The 14,800-nt window shown below is 37.4% G+C and overlaps 1 protein-coding gene across 3 annotated transcripts in view; it reads left to right on the forward strand.

Moving 5' to 3' along the window:
* Positions 1-14,484, forward strand: part of LOC101099358 (E3 ubiquitin-protein ligase RLIM-like) — a 121,926-nt gene extending 107,442 nt beyond the window's left edge. For 2 of the 3 annotated variants that reach the window (XM_045050449.1, XM_023249203.2), the window contains 2 exons: positions 8,032-8,272; positions 10,418-14,484. In XM_045050449.1, coding sequence (XP_044906384.1) covers positions 8,032-8,272; positions 10,418-12,072 — 1,896 coding nt within the window. In that variant the 3' untranslated portion in view covers positions 12,073-14,484. Of the gene's footprint in view, positions 1-7,577; positions 7,705-8,031; positions 8,273-10,417 lie in introns of those variants that run through there. The other variant, XM_045050450.1, reaches the window with a different exon arrangement.
* Positions 14,485-14,800: the final 316 nt, after the last annotated feature.

The raw sequence follows: 14,800 nt of genomic DNA on the forward strand, positions 1-14,800 counted from the left end.
TGCAAAGAGCACATAATGTTCATTGAAGATGATAAATACTTAATAAAATATTATTTTCTATTCCCTATGGTTATGAAGCTCATTTATTGGAGTGCAGTAGACATGATTCATGAGAAAAATGTCAATAATTTGATGAAATATAATTATTAATCCTAAAAACAATTTTTTAAATGTTTATTTATTTTGAGAGAGAGAGAAAGACAGAATGAGCAGGGGAGGTGCAGAACGAGAAAAAGAGAATCCCAAGCAGGCTCCACACTGTCAGTGCAGAGCCCCATGCAGGGCTCGATCCCACAAAAGATGAGATCATGACCTGAGCCAAAATCAAGAGTCAGACACTTACCTGACTGAGCAACCCAGGTGCCCCTAAAAACAATTTTTTAAATGAAAGGAACTTACTCCATCAGACAGTATACTGGGTCAATTAATGAGGAAGCAGTAAATTGTAATAAGCTGTGTTATATTCAATTATATAATTTGGAATCAAAGATCATAACGCCTTTGACTCATTTAATTATATTTTTTAAGCAGAAAAGGAGGCCCATATTGAGTTTATGATTGCAATTCATACCCTGAAAGTAGTTCTCAATTTCTCTTTGCCTGTTATTACAACTGAATCATCTCATCTGTTCATGACTTGTTTAGGTATTTTGTTTCTTTTTTGTTTTTGTCTCTAAGTAGACAAATGTTTCTAGTCTACATGAATCAGCATTGCAGCAAAGTATTTCACATCACAAAATTATACCTGTATGTATATACTTTTATCTGTAATTACAACTGTATTTAGAAATATACTGAAAATTTCACAAAAAGATATGCTACATAGTCATGGATGTTCATAAAAAAAAGTTGGTAAGGAGGTGTTTCTCAGGCAGTCTCAGCTCTGGAGATAGGATATAGATAGGAGATAGATAGAGATAGCTCTGTGTCATATATTCTAGTGTCTCTAAGCACCCACACGCAGAAGTAAGATGACACACACACACAAGAAAGGAGCTTTAAGCAGAATGAACTTGAAAAAACCACTGCAGCTGCCTGGGACAACTTGCAGTCTTCCCAGGTTTTCAATTTCTGGGGCTCAGTTTGCAGTGCCTAGGCTGAGCTCTCAAAGGCCATGAGTTTATCGTCGCCCTTCTTCCAATGCAGAGGGCTTCCTTTCTCTTAAAGTAAGCAACCTGATTTAATGCACCTCAGTCAATATGCCATGACAAGTCTTTGACAAGTATGAGCACATGAGCAATGTGTACATCCTGCAGGACTGCCTCTCTAGAGTCCGTGGTTGTGCTTTCATCTGCTTGCATAACAAGTGCCACACCAAGGTTGCCATGGACACCCTACACAGGATGGTGCTGGATGGCCATGAACAGCAAGTGCAGATGGTGTTCACCTGCTAGATACCCATTGTGGCCACCACTGCTGGAGAAATCCTCCCCACAGGTAGAAATGTCAGAGTCAAAGCCCAAAGCATCAATGCCATTCCAATTGGTAGAAATTGATCCTGATTTCAGGGCAGATCTGGCTTCACCATGCAAAGCCTCGATCTCGCTCTTAAGGCAGATCATCATCAACCTCTGTATCCAGATCTATCTAACAATCCAAGTCTAAGTCCTCCTTGGTGTCCAGTTCTTCCCAACCAGGTCCAGGTCTAGATCTGGAAGCCTTCCACCAGAAAGGAAATCTAAGTCCAGACTGTAATCTAAGAATCTCTTCAAGTTTCCTGAAGAGGAAGGAGTGGTGCCCTCTTAAGGCTGAGTCTGCAAGCCACCTAACTAGCACTCAGAAAAGGAAAGGGAAATGACAGGAGTGGGGAAGGGGAAGGGAGCGACATATTCCTTGGATGGAAGAGTCCATGGAACAAGCCACTAGCACTTGAAAAGTTCATTCTTCAATATGGTGCCTAACTTTCTTGTTTTAAGTTTTGCCTCAAGTGGTAAACTTTTTATATGGCATGCCGTTGCTGTTATTTCAATATCTTCTATGTTGGGGTGAGCAACTTGAAGTTATTGATTTGGATATTTCTTTAAATACTGCTGACTTTGGTCTTGAGAGTAAACAGAATGTTGATCTAATTTAACTATTCTTGTTGAATAGTTAAAAACTGCCTAGGGATCAACTCATCATTGCCATCATCCTTTTAAAATAAAGACCTACTAAAGTTGTTGTAATTTATGTACATGTGCTATTTACCTTTGGATATAAATGGTAATCTGCACCTGCATTTGTTTAAAAACATTTCAGGTGTAAACAAGTGATTTTTTTAATGGGTTATCAAACACAGCTCTAATTTTTTAGGTATTTTTGTACACTAGACACAGTTGTATAGCAGGTGAATAATGCTGGTTAGCTGTTAAAGTGGTATTTTCTAGTATAGAATGCTTAGCTATTCCATGTTTTTTCCTGTTGGTTCCTATGTAAGGATGATGTGCTGCAAAGAAACAAATGGCTATCCAGTTTCTTAAAAAGTCTGACAATTATAATTCCAGTCACTCAGGCTATATATATATATATATACACATATATATGTATATATGTTTATACATATGTATGTATATATATACACATATATATGTATATATATACATATATATACATATATGTATATATATACATATATATGTGTATATATACATATACATATATGTATATACATATATATTTATATATATGTATATACATATATATGTATATATATATATGTATATACATATATATATATATATATATATAACAGAGCATACAGTGAGCATATCTAGAAGATGATAAATATGCCTTTATTTTTCCTCTCACCTCCAAAATGGTAAATCTGATCTTCATTTATGAGTTTAAATATGAAAAATTTTAAGAAGAAAATAATTTGTAATTTGGTAATAATAGCTTGCTTCACCTTTTTGCTTATGCTGTACTGTAACTACCATGCAAAAATTTAATTAAAACATTTTTCCTGGTGTTTTAAAAATTAAGATTTGTTGTGATTATATTCTCATTCATAAAATTGTGGAACAAAAAAATATTAAGGTCATCCATCTCAAGTGTCTTTAAACAAAAATGTTAAGACAACGGAGTATCAACCTTCAGAGATCCAAGGCATAGATGTTTTAACTTAGCAAGCTAAAATCAAAGTCATACACATACACTATTACCTCAAGGCTTTGATCCCCAAGTTTGTCATGACCTTGCCCTGGTTCTGCTGGGAATCATCTGGAATTACCTTCTATGGCTCAATACTCCATTTCAACTTATTGGCTTTGAATTAATGTTCTGGGAGACAGTTATTTCTGGCTTGACATTGAAATTTGGACCTGGTCTGATTCCCTTGCTTCTCTGTTAGCTCAGCATTGCTGCACTAACTTAAAATCCCCACTTGCTCTTTCCTCTTTACTTCATGGTTGCCAATCCAGCACTATGGTTTAGGTGTTCTTTTCAATTCCCACTGCCCAATTCTCCATCTAAGCAACTGAATAAATCAAACTTTGAAAAAATAGATTCAACCTTCTCATAGTAGAATTTCAAAAATTGGAGTCTAGAGAGTTTAAAGGATTGGGCAAATAATGAATTAATGATTAGTCGTCAACCAGGGTCTCTAAATTCTCAATCCAATACTCTTTCCTATATATTGAATTGCCTCAAGTATATTGCTTTTAAACACACTGAATTCAAATAATGTTTGGGAAACCAATTGTGATGTCTGATAACAAATATTAAAAACAAGACTTTAATGGTAATGTTGTAGGAACATCTCAATGTTTGAGATGAGGTACATTCACATTGCAAAGGAAATTTCAAAACTTAAGTAAAATAGAGCTGTTACTAGTACCCTGAAACTATACCTGAGCCAATTGTTATTAGCCTAACCAAACATGTTTAAAGTTTTTAATCACACCACACTTATATGCATACGTACACACACAAGCACAAACCTACTCACACTAAGTAAGATTTTGCTAAATTTAAGCGTCCTAAAAATCCCATCAAGGAGCTAATTGCTCACATACAACATTATCTCACTCTTTATTAAGGTATCAGTGAAAGATATTTTAATTCCCACCAGAACCATTCTGTTTCTTTTTTTTATTTTATAATTGCATTTATTTTTTTTTTAATTTTTTTTTTTAATGCTTATTTATTTTTGAGACAGAGAGAGACAGAGCATGAACGGGGGAGGGTCAGAGAGAGGGAGACACAGAATCTGAAACAGGCTCCAGGCTCTGAGCTGTCAGCACAGAGCCCGACGTGGGGCTCGAACTCACGGGCCGCGAGATCATGACCTGAGCCGAAGTCAGCCGCTTAACCGACTGAGCCACCCAGGCACCCCTGTATTTATTTTTTTTTAATTTACATCCAAATTAGTTAGCATATAGTGCAACAATGATTTCAGGAGTAGATTCCTTATGTCCCTTACCCATTTAGCCCATCCCCCCTCCCACACCACCTCCAGTAACCCTCTGTTCTCCATATTTATGAGTCTCTTACATTTTGTCCCCCTCCCTGTTTTTATATTATTTTTGTTTCCCTTCCCTTATGTTCATCTGTTTTGTGTCTTAAAGTCCTCATATGAGTGAAGTCATATGATATTTGTCTCTCTGACTAATTTCACAGAACCATTCTGTTTCTTAATATAAACCAAATGCTCAGTGGTAATTTACTTCAGGGTATTTTCTCTTCATTTGACAAGTAAATGAACATTATTGGGCCAATGTATCAGATACATTGTATAATATATGAAACACATATGAAAATTAGGAACATTTTAAAAGGATCAACATTTTAAACACTGAAGTAGGAAATTTAACACAATTAACATATATGCCTAATCAGATTTAAATCATAATCTAATCAAATGAAAATGATTGCTCATTTATTTCAACTTAATTATATACAATTTCATTACCCAATAAATACTAAATAAATGACAGAAAAAATCTGTATTATTTTTTCATAAAAGACTAAACCGAATTAAACCTATATAAACATGTTAACTTTATAAATTGGACAATAGCAACTAAGTTTTATGTGGCAAATTTATTAAAAATTACTTTTAGACATCTGATTAGATCACTGATCGTATTGCTCTCTTGCTATAACTATTAGGAACCTTCCAATTGTGACAAAAATTCTACGCAAGCTTTACATTAAAAAAAAGAAGAAGAAAGAAATACATTGGTTTACAGATCTAAAAATCCTAGCTTCTCAATTTTTTCTTATTTCTCAAATTTCTCAAATTTTTTCTTAAGTATCTAGCCCCTTTCCCGTCTGTGTTTTCTTCTGTCTCTTTATGGTGATTTTCCTCATTCTCAGGTACACAAAATAGCACAAGCATCTTTAGGTTTACATCCTACCAGCTTAGCAACCACAGCAGAAAATATTTTTTCATTTTCAATAGTTACAGGTAACATCTCAGATTTTACTTTTATTTAATTTTTATTTTTTTAATGTTTATTTATTTTTGAGAGAGAAACAGAGCATGAGCAGGGGAGGGGCAGAGAAAGAGGGAGACACAGAATCCAAAGCAGGCTCCAGGCTCTGAGTTGTCAGCACAGGGCCCGACGCTGGGCTCAAACTCACAAACTGTGAGATCATGACCTGAACTGAAGTCAGATGCTTAACCGACTGAGCCACCCAGGCACCCCACAGATTTTACTTTTAAATACACTTTTGGTCACATGCCCATGCTTAAACCAGGTACCATAACCAGCAATTTGAGATATGCTGATTAGACATGGCTGCATCACATGTCTTTTCCTTTATCTATGGCAGTGATTTCAGCTAAACCTACACCAATTGGACTAAGATTGAAGAATGGGTTTTTCCCTCAAGAAAATCAAGGTGCTATTATCAAAAGTACATTAAGTGGAAACTAAGCAGGCAAAACCAAAACCCATCATCTGTTCTCCAAAAAACAAACAAACAAAAAAAATAGAACATCTTAATCTGTGCCCTCTTTCATTTTTTTAAATGTTTGAGACAGAGAGCGCACAAGCAGGGGAGGGGCAGAGAGGATAGGACAGAGGATACCAAGTGGGCTCTGTGCTGACAGCAGAGAGTCCAGATGTGGGACTTGAACTCACAAACCATGAGATTATGACCTGTGCCACAGTCAGTCACTCACCTGACTGAGCCATCCAGGCACTCCATGTGCCCTATTTCTTATAGGAAAAAATCAAAATTCAATTTATAGTCTATGTGAATTATTCCTTCGGTGATTAATTTCACATCATTTCCCCCCCAACTCCAAAATTGTGGCCACAGTTCCCCAAAGAAGCCAAGGTCTTTCAAGTCTATTCCCTCAGTCTGACATAGAGTCTTCACCAATATATGCCCAACTGCCACTTTGTACCAGTAGAAACTTATAATTATATCTAAAGATCCATATTTAAATGTAGTATCTCTGAAATATTTTCCAACTCTGATTAAATAATCATCACACAGTTTCTTGTACTTACACAATAATGCAGATATAAATCTCTTATAGCATATAATATACTGTATTTTCACAGTTTCTATGTGATTTTCCATTACCTGGAGTATAAATTATTCAGAAGTACTTTATTTTGCAATATTTGACATATCTCTAGTGGACATTAACTGATTCAGTTTATGTTGGACAGATTAATTGTTAAATAAGTCCAACTGAATAATGTTTAAAATTCCATAGCCAAATCTTTTCTTTACAGGAACAACTTGAATGAAGGATTCCAAAACAATTAAGTGAGGCTGATAGTATTCATGAGTCCAAAAACTCTTGGAGGTCTCCTTCAGATAGCATTGCAAATGAACATTATTCTCACCATGCCATCCTAACTGCACTAACATATAGAGAACAAAATCAGCAGTATCAGTACACAATTACAGTAGGCCAAATAATTGTTCTAGATCTGTTTTAAAAGTGCCTGTTCTGTCTCTGGATAGATTTAAGTAAATATTTATAATACGAGAAAGGAGAACAAAAATGAAACTATGATTTTGTGGAGAATTCCTTAAGGAATTGACCAGAAAACCTGTCAAAGTTTTTGCTTGTTTGTTTGTTTTTAAGTTCATTTATTTATTTTTTTTTTTTTTGGGGGGGGAGCACAGGAGGGGCAGAGAGAGAGGGAGACAGAGAATCCCAAGTAGGCTCCACGCTGTCAGCTCAGAGCCCAGTGTAGGGCTCTAACTCGTGAATGGTGAGATCATGACCTGAACTGAAATTAAGAGTTGATGGCTTAACAGACTGAGACATCCAGATGCCCCTTTTTGTTTGTTTTGACAAAAGCCTGAGGGAGTGGATAATTCAAGATGAGGCTATTAAGAGTGAAATATGATAAAAATATATTTAAAAATAATTAAAAATGATAAAACAAAAAATAAAATAAAATAATAAACATAACTTAAAAAAAAAAGAGTGAAAAGGAAAAGACCCAAGTAATGAAATTCAGGCATGGCCCTGGTAAATTATCAAAAATTGTAGGCTTTCTTAGTGTCTATGATTTGAGGATTTCATGAGGATAAAAAAGACTTCCACGGGCACCTTAAAACGAGAATTGCTTCATTTAACTGGAATGACTTGCGCGCGCATGCGCGCGTGCGCGCCATTTTGCAGTAGTCAGTCATATGTAACATAACTAGTTACATTGGGTTCTTTAATGTAACATACAGATAACTAGAGCACATCAGAGCCTGGAAAAGCCTCCTGAACGCCTGAGAAGATGCTCGTGTGACTAAAGGGAGGTAGGATAGTGCTGGGTTTGAACGAAATGAAAAGAAACCTACCCTATAGTAGGTTGCCACAGTCCCTAGTTGGTAATAATGGCGAATATAATGGCTGCCTAGGCAACGCGGCCTAGCAAATTCTGGTATAAAGTTGTTGGCTACTGACTCCTAAGACACTGGTGGACTACGGTGAGGGAGGAGCGTCGACGAGAAAGCCGTTCCAACGGAAAGAGAAAGATAATCCAGTCATTTTATTTTATATGTTATATTCATATATAAATTAAAATCTGGTTATTGTATTTCAACAGCATGTCATAAAAAATATTTTTCCACTTGTTTGTCTAGATGGAAAATTCAGAATCTGACGAAGAAGATGGATCCGTGGCCCGGAGCAGAGGTCAGATGGACCGATTGGTCCGGGAAGAAAACTTTTATGAATTTGTAAATAACCTGAGTGAAGAAGATTACAAGCTTATGAGGGATAACGATTTATTAGGAATCCCTGGTGAAAGTACACTAGAAGAGTTGTTGAAGAGACTTCAACAAATTAAAGAAAACCCACCGGAAAACTCGGAGGAAAATACAGGTATATTTCACTTTTAGGGAGGGAGACTAGAACGGGATGGGTAAGGAACTTCATAATTGTGTTAGCCAAAGAGGAATCAGAAGTGGCACATGTTAATTTGGTGCGAAGTAATTTCTCATCAAAGAGAACTGGTATTTACTTGATTTTCAGTGAAAATGTAAAGATAGGGGTTTTTTTTGTTTTTTTGTTTTTTTTTTCTCCCCAGTTCATATTTGGATTACTTTAATTGGGAAACAGTGTGAAATAGCCTATTGATATTTTCTTGGTTTTCCACCTCAACTGAAAGTTCCTCCCACTTCCTGAGTTATTTTTGTTATATGGCCTTCTTCACCAGCAAAAAAAATACTGTATATGCTATTCAACTGGTGGTAATTTTGCCCCCATTCCCCAGGGAATGTTTGACAATGTCTTGGGATATTTTTGGTTGTCAAAAATGATGAGTGGGTGTTATTGGCAAATATTGGGCAGACGCCAAGGATCTTACAATGTATAAGATAGCTCCCCAAAACAAACAGTTGCCCAGCACCAAAATGTTAACAGTGCCAAGGTTGAGAAATCCTGCTCTAACCTCAGGTCTGGTGCTTTTCTCCTAGTGTGAAGTAGAGAATTTTACTGTCTAATGAAGAGGATATATAACAGTTTGCTTCTTAAATATGGCCTCAAATGTACTATGCTACATTCAGGTTATTCATTTGATCTGACCTTCAATTTCATGTCAATTCAAAATCCTGTCACATTAAGAAGTATTCAAATATTTTTATTTTTTTAAATTTTCTAAAATATATTTATTTAAGAGAGACTGAGACAGTGTGAGTGCAGGGAAGGAGCAGAGAGAGAGGAAGACACAGAATCTGAAACAGGCTCCAGGCTCTGAGCTGTCAGCACAGAGCCCGACGTGGGGCTCGAACCCACGGACCGCGAGATCATGACCTGAGCCGAAGTCGGACGCCCAACCAACTGAGCCACCCAGGCGCCCCTTTAGGAGCTTTATATTGAGAATTCTCTAGACATTTTAAGATACTATCTTAGTGATCTTTGCAGCTCATCTTCTTTTTTTTTTTTTTTTTAATTTTTTTTTTTTTCGTTTTTATTTCTTGTTGAGACAGAGAGAGACAGAGCATGAACGGGGGAGGGGCAGAGAGAGAGGGAGACACAGAGTCCGAAGCAGGCTCCAGGCTCCGAGCCATCAGCCCAGAGCCCGACGCGGGGCTCGAACTCACGGACCGCGAGATCGTGACCTGGCTGAAGTCGGACGCCTAACCGACTGAGCCACTGAGGTGTCCTCCCCCCACCCTTTTTAAAAGAAGTATTCAAATACTTTTAAACCTATAGACTTTAGGGGCTCCTGGGTGGCGCAGTCGGTTAAGCGTCCGACTTCAGCCAGGTCACGATCTCGCGGTCACGATCTCGCGGTCACGATCTCGCGGTCACGATCTCGCGGTCCGTGAGTTCGAGCCGCACGTCAGGCTCTGGGCTGATGGCTCGAGCCTGGAGCCTGCTTCCGATTCTGTGTCTCCCTCTCTCTCTGCCCCTCCCCCGTTCATGCTCTGCCTCTCTCTGTCCCAAAAATAAATTAAAAAAAAACGTTGAAAAAAAAATTTAAAAAAAAGAAACCTATAGACTTTATTTAAATTTGGGCAATGGCTACAATCGTCTTATATTTTAAAACAACTTAAGAGCCTAGAAAAAGTAATATTTTGGCTCATGAGAATTAGGCAGTAATGTAAATCAGACTAAAATACTAGCACTGTACCTTAACCTTGTTTAATTGTATTCGTGTTTTGACAATAGAGTAAAACAATGTCTCTTGACTTTCCTCCCACAGTAGTACACAAGCCCGTGTATATGGTGAAATATTGAAAATAGACTTGCTCCTGATTCCCTTTGAAAACATAAAAAAGATTCTCTAAATTTATCTACAATTAATTCTTTTCAGAAGGAACTCAAACTTTCCTGCCTCTTCTTGTAAATCTAGAAAATGTAGTTTACAAAATATTAACTCTATATATGTGAAATCTGTTTAAAATATCTGAGTACTAAAGTTCTAATTTTTTGTTTGTTTTTGCAACAAAGTTTCAGAGTGCTATTCTATGATGGTTCTACTTTTGGTAGTTCCTTTATGCCCTCACTTCTTTTTGTTAACAGGTGGAGGAAAGTCTTCCGGTAACAGTGGTGAGTATCTATTAGGCTGGCTGAACACTTTTGGACAAACTGAATATGTGACAAGTGGGCAAAGAGAAAACCAATCTTGCGAAGAAATAATCCAGATTAATTCAGACAGTAATGACTCCACATTCAGTTTAGAAGTAAATTCTAACCCTAATAATGGGAGCCCAAATCCAGAGAATGAATATGTAGCATCTACAAGATCTCCCAGAACATACAACATGGAAAACAGCCAAAGTCAAGGAGAAAACACACAATCTGAATCAACATTTATAAGATCACCTGGATCAGAACAAAGTACAACTGAAGCATTAATACAAGTCCCAGTTACCAGAGGTCGGCGAAGAGAAAGAAGCAGTAGTCCTGATCATCGGAGAACCAGAGCAAGAACTGAAAGTAGTCCGGCTCCAAACAGAATGAGTGAACTTTTACGAAGATTTCATTATAGTATAACATCTCCAACTTTTGAGCAGCCTCTGGTAAATGAGACTGAGAGATTTTCTAGGATTCAGCACCAAGAAACATCAAGACAGCAAATAACTGGACTTGAGCTGCAAAATAGGGGTCTTGCTGCAACTTCTGGATCAAGCAGTGCACTTCAAGAAGAAAATTCTCCAGGCACAACCAATGATGGTGAATCTCAGGGACTGGGACAGATAAATCCAACCATACAGTTCGATTGTGAAGTAGGACAAGTTCATCCTAGGGCGGACTCTCAAAGAGACAGCACAGCTACCAGAATTCAGTTAACATCTGAGACACCAAACAACACTCTCACTTTAGAAAGTGAACAAGGAGGACGCAGGAATATGTTTCCACATTCTGAGCAGGCAGATGCAAGAGCTTATATCAGGAACGCCAGAATTCCTTCTCTTCATATTATTTTAACTACTGGTTTCAATGATATACCACCTCCTGCAATTCAGAGCACATTAAGGCAGACAGTGACAGGATCCAGTGGCTTAAGTGGTAACCTCAGGGCCAGTGACACTGATTTAGTACACAGTGTCTCACCCCTAAGTCCAAACATGGAAAGGGAAGAGTCACAAAATGAAAGAGATGCGTCTGATGTTAGGACTCATTCTGATTGCAATTCAAATCCTAGTTCTGATTTCTATTCAACTTCTACATTGATTTCTAGTTCAGGCTCCAATTACCTGTCTAGTTCCAATTCTACTCCTATTTCCAGTTCCAGCTCCAGTGATGAATATTCAGAAATTAGCTCAGTAATGTTTGAAGGCAGTAATGACATAAGCTTACCACCAGGCTCGTCATCAGAAACCAGGCGAGAAAATAGATCTATGAGCCCAATAATATTTGATGACAGTGACTCTTGGACCTCCCTTAATCTGGACCATTTTTTCCTCTTAAATGAAGATGACCATGACCAACATACAGGACTTACCAAAGCACAGATTGACAACTTGGCTATAAGATCTTTTGGTGAAGGTGGTGCATTAAAAGCCTGTACCATCTGCATCACCGAGTACACAGAAGGCAACAAACTTCGCATCCTACCTTGCACCCATGAATTTCATGTCCACTGTATCGATCGCTGGCTGTCAGAGAACTCCACCTGTCCTATTTGTCGTAGGGAAGTAGCAGGTTCTGCTGAGAGAGAAAATTCTAATTGAGATCTGAATTCTCAGCTATATAAAGTATTATAGTGATGGTCAAACAGTAGTCACCTGCTTATGTCCACTTCTGGAGTGATGCTTAAATACAGCAATATGAATCTAATCTAAAATTTGATCTAAATGTAACAATCAGAACTGAATTATAGGTTCTTGAAGGACTGATTGGACTTTGTCCACTTTTTCTTCCAGAATAAAAGGAAATATTTTTAAAAAACAAGCAATATTATCCTATCCGACAGCAAAAACAAATTTCACACCATAGTAGATCACTTCATCTTAAAAGAAACTTAACAGGTACACTCAGGTGGAATGTTCCCAATTCCATGAGAGAAATGTCTTAATATGATATAATCAACCCAGATGGATCCTAGTAGTCTTATCTAGTCATGTAAATCCCAGACATCTCATAGCCCTGTCTCATCTTAGATGTGCATACAAAGAAACAGGAATGCAACCAAAATAATTAAGAAGTTAAGAATTTATTAGAATCACATAAAAAATTAATGTTATTCAAAGGATGCTGTAAAAAGCTTTAAAAACTTTGTCTTCTATCTCTCTTCCTAGCAGTTCATATCACTCGCTAATACTACCTTAAAGTTTCTCCCATTTTCTACTACCAACATATCAGTTAAGGTCCTGGGCAAAAATTGATGGCATACTTGAAAATGGTGATGGAATAGCATTTAGTGAAGAGACTATTTACTAAAAGTGTATAAAGAATGAAAGTAAACCAAGAGATGTTGAAGTACCCTAGGCTAGCAACTGTGAGAAGCCAGTATTATCACCACTAGGCTTCAAGGGGCATAGAGAAGTAGTAGTTCCTACAACCCAGACACAGTGTCCTGTAGTTGAAGAAAAAGGCCATCCAACAAGAGCTGTGACCTTAGATGAACAAAAGGCAGCCAGTGCCAATCTAAAACTTGGAGTAAAGGGTCATGGAAATAAATACAAATACCCTTCCCTTTCTTTGCTGATTTATAATATCCTGTTGGTAGTTTACATTAGCGAAACCCAACCTGAAGACAACCGTAAGAGAGACTGTTTGATGAAGCTGATAAAAGTCAGCCTCCTGGAATCACAAAACAGGGCAGAGAAGGATGGCCAGTGGATCCAAAGAGCAGATCAGAGACCATCTACCACAACCAGCATTCCCAATTCTCTTCAAACTCTGCATGCTTTCTTGCCTCTAACTCTTGCCCTCCATTTTGCTCTTTGACTTCGCTCTTTAACAATCCTTTTTTAATTTTCCTTTCATCTACTCAGAGCTGACACCATAAAGGAGAGAACAAGTACATTTTATCTTGAGAAGTGATGAGATGATGAGATGACAACCCCATAGAAGTTAATTACATTGCTTTTAAACACGTCACACTTTGGTTTGCTGTGATTGTAAACTACTAAGCAAAGAAGCCAGTATAGGTATTTCTTCAAGTTTTGCTATATAAATATATTCAGGTTTCAATTTCTTTTTATTTATAAGTTTAGTTCATATATATTTTTTTAAAAACATATCCTTAATTCTTATAAAGTGTCTTATGGTTTATATATCTCAAAGTTTATGTGAGTGACCCAAAGCATCCAATTACTGCTTACAGCCTCCCAAGTTGCAGTCTGAAAGGTTTAAGGTAAAAAGGTAAAACTCAAGTTCAAAAACACACCTACTTAATTCAATTCTAGTTGTCCCCATAAAAGTATCCCAAAACCATGACACTTTAAAATCCAATTTCAGGTCATGCTTCCTTTCCAATCCAAACATAGTGAAGGTTTTTTCTCTTAATTCAGCCTGGAAGCTCTGGAGATTTTTTTCCGGGGGAGGGGGGGTGGTTGTTCTGTTGTTGTTATTGTTGTTGTTGTTTTGTATATTGGCCAAACCAGCAAATTTTGCTTAAAATTTTCAATCCTGGCTTAGGTGAGAGTACATCGTATTATAACCAAAGCAATAGTCATAAATATTGTAGAATGTGCAACCGATATAAATATGGACAATGTTAAGTATAAACTTGTTCTAAAAATTTAAAGTCGGTATCATCACTAAGTTTTATTTTCTGTGTGAATTGTTGGCAGCCACAGTAATTACACAGAAACATGAAATATAAATGGGGAGTGCTGATGATGTCTTTTGATATATCTTTGAGCTAGAATATTTTTCACACAGAAGATATTTGTGTGGCTAGAAACAAAGTCTTTTTTTTAATGTTTTATTTTTGAGAAGTGGTGGGGGGCAGGGGATCCAAAGCAGGCTCTGTGCTGACAGTAGCAAGCTCCATGCAGGCCTCAAACTCACAAATGGTAAGATCATGACTTGAGCTGAAGCCGGATACTCAACTGACTGAGCCACCCAGGGGCCTCCAGAAATGAAGTCTTGAATGAACCTCCGAAACTCACATTAAATTCTGAAAGTTGTTTGAATATTCTGATTGTTACTGAGTATTTCTTTTTAAAAAAAAATATTTATTTATTTTGGGGAGACCGCTGGGGAGGGGCACAGAGCTGGGACAGAGGATCTGAAGCGGGCTCTGCACTGACAGTCTGACAGCAGTGAGCCCTATGGGGGTGGGGAGGGGCTCGAACTCACAAACCTCGAGATCATGACCTGAGCTGAAGTCCAATGCTCAACCGCTCAACTGACTGAGCCACCCAGGTATCCCTGTTACTGAGTATTTCTGATACTAGATCTATTTCATTTAAAGTGAGCAGAATAATTATAACAGTGCTTGGCTTCTTA

This window comes from Felis catus, chromosome X (assembly GCF_018350175.1).
Source record: "Felis catus isolate Fca126 chromosome X, F.catus_Fca126_mat1.0, whole genome shotgun sequence".
In the NCBI taxonomy this organism is placed as follows: Eukaryota; Metazoa; Chordata; class Mammalia; order Carnivora; family Felidae; genus Felis; species Felis catus.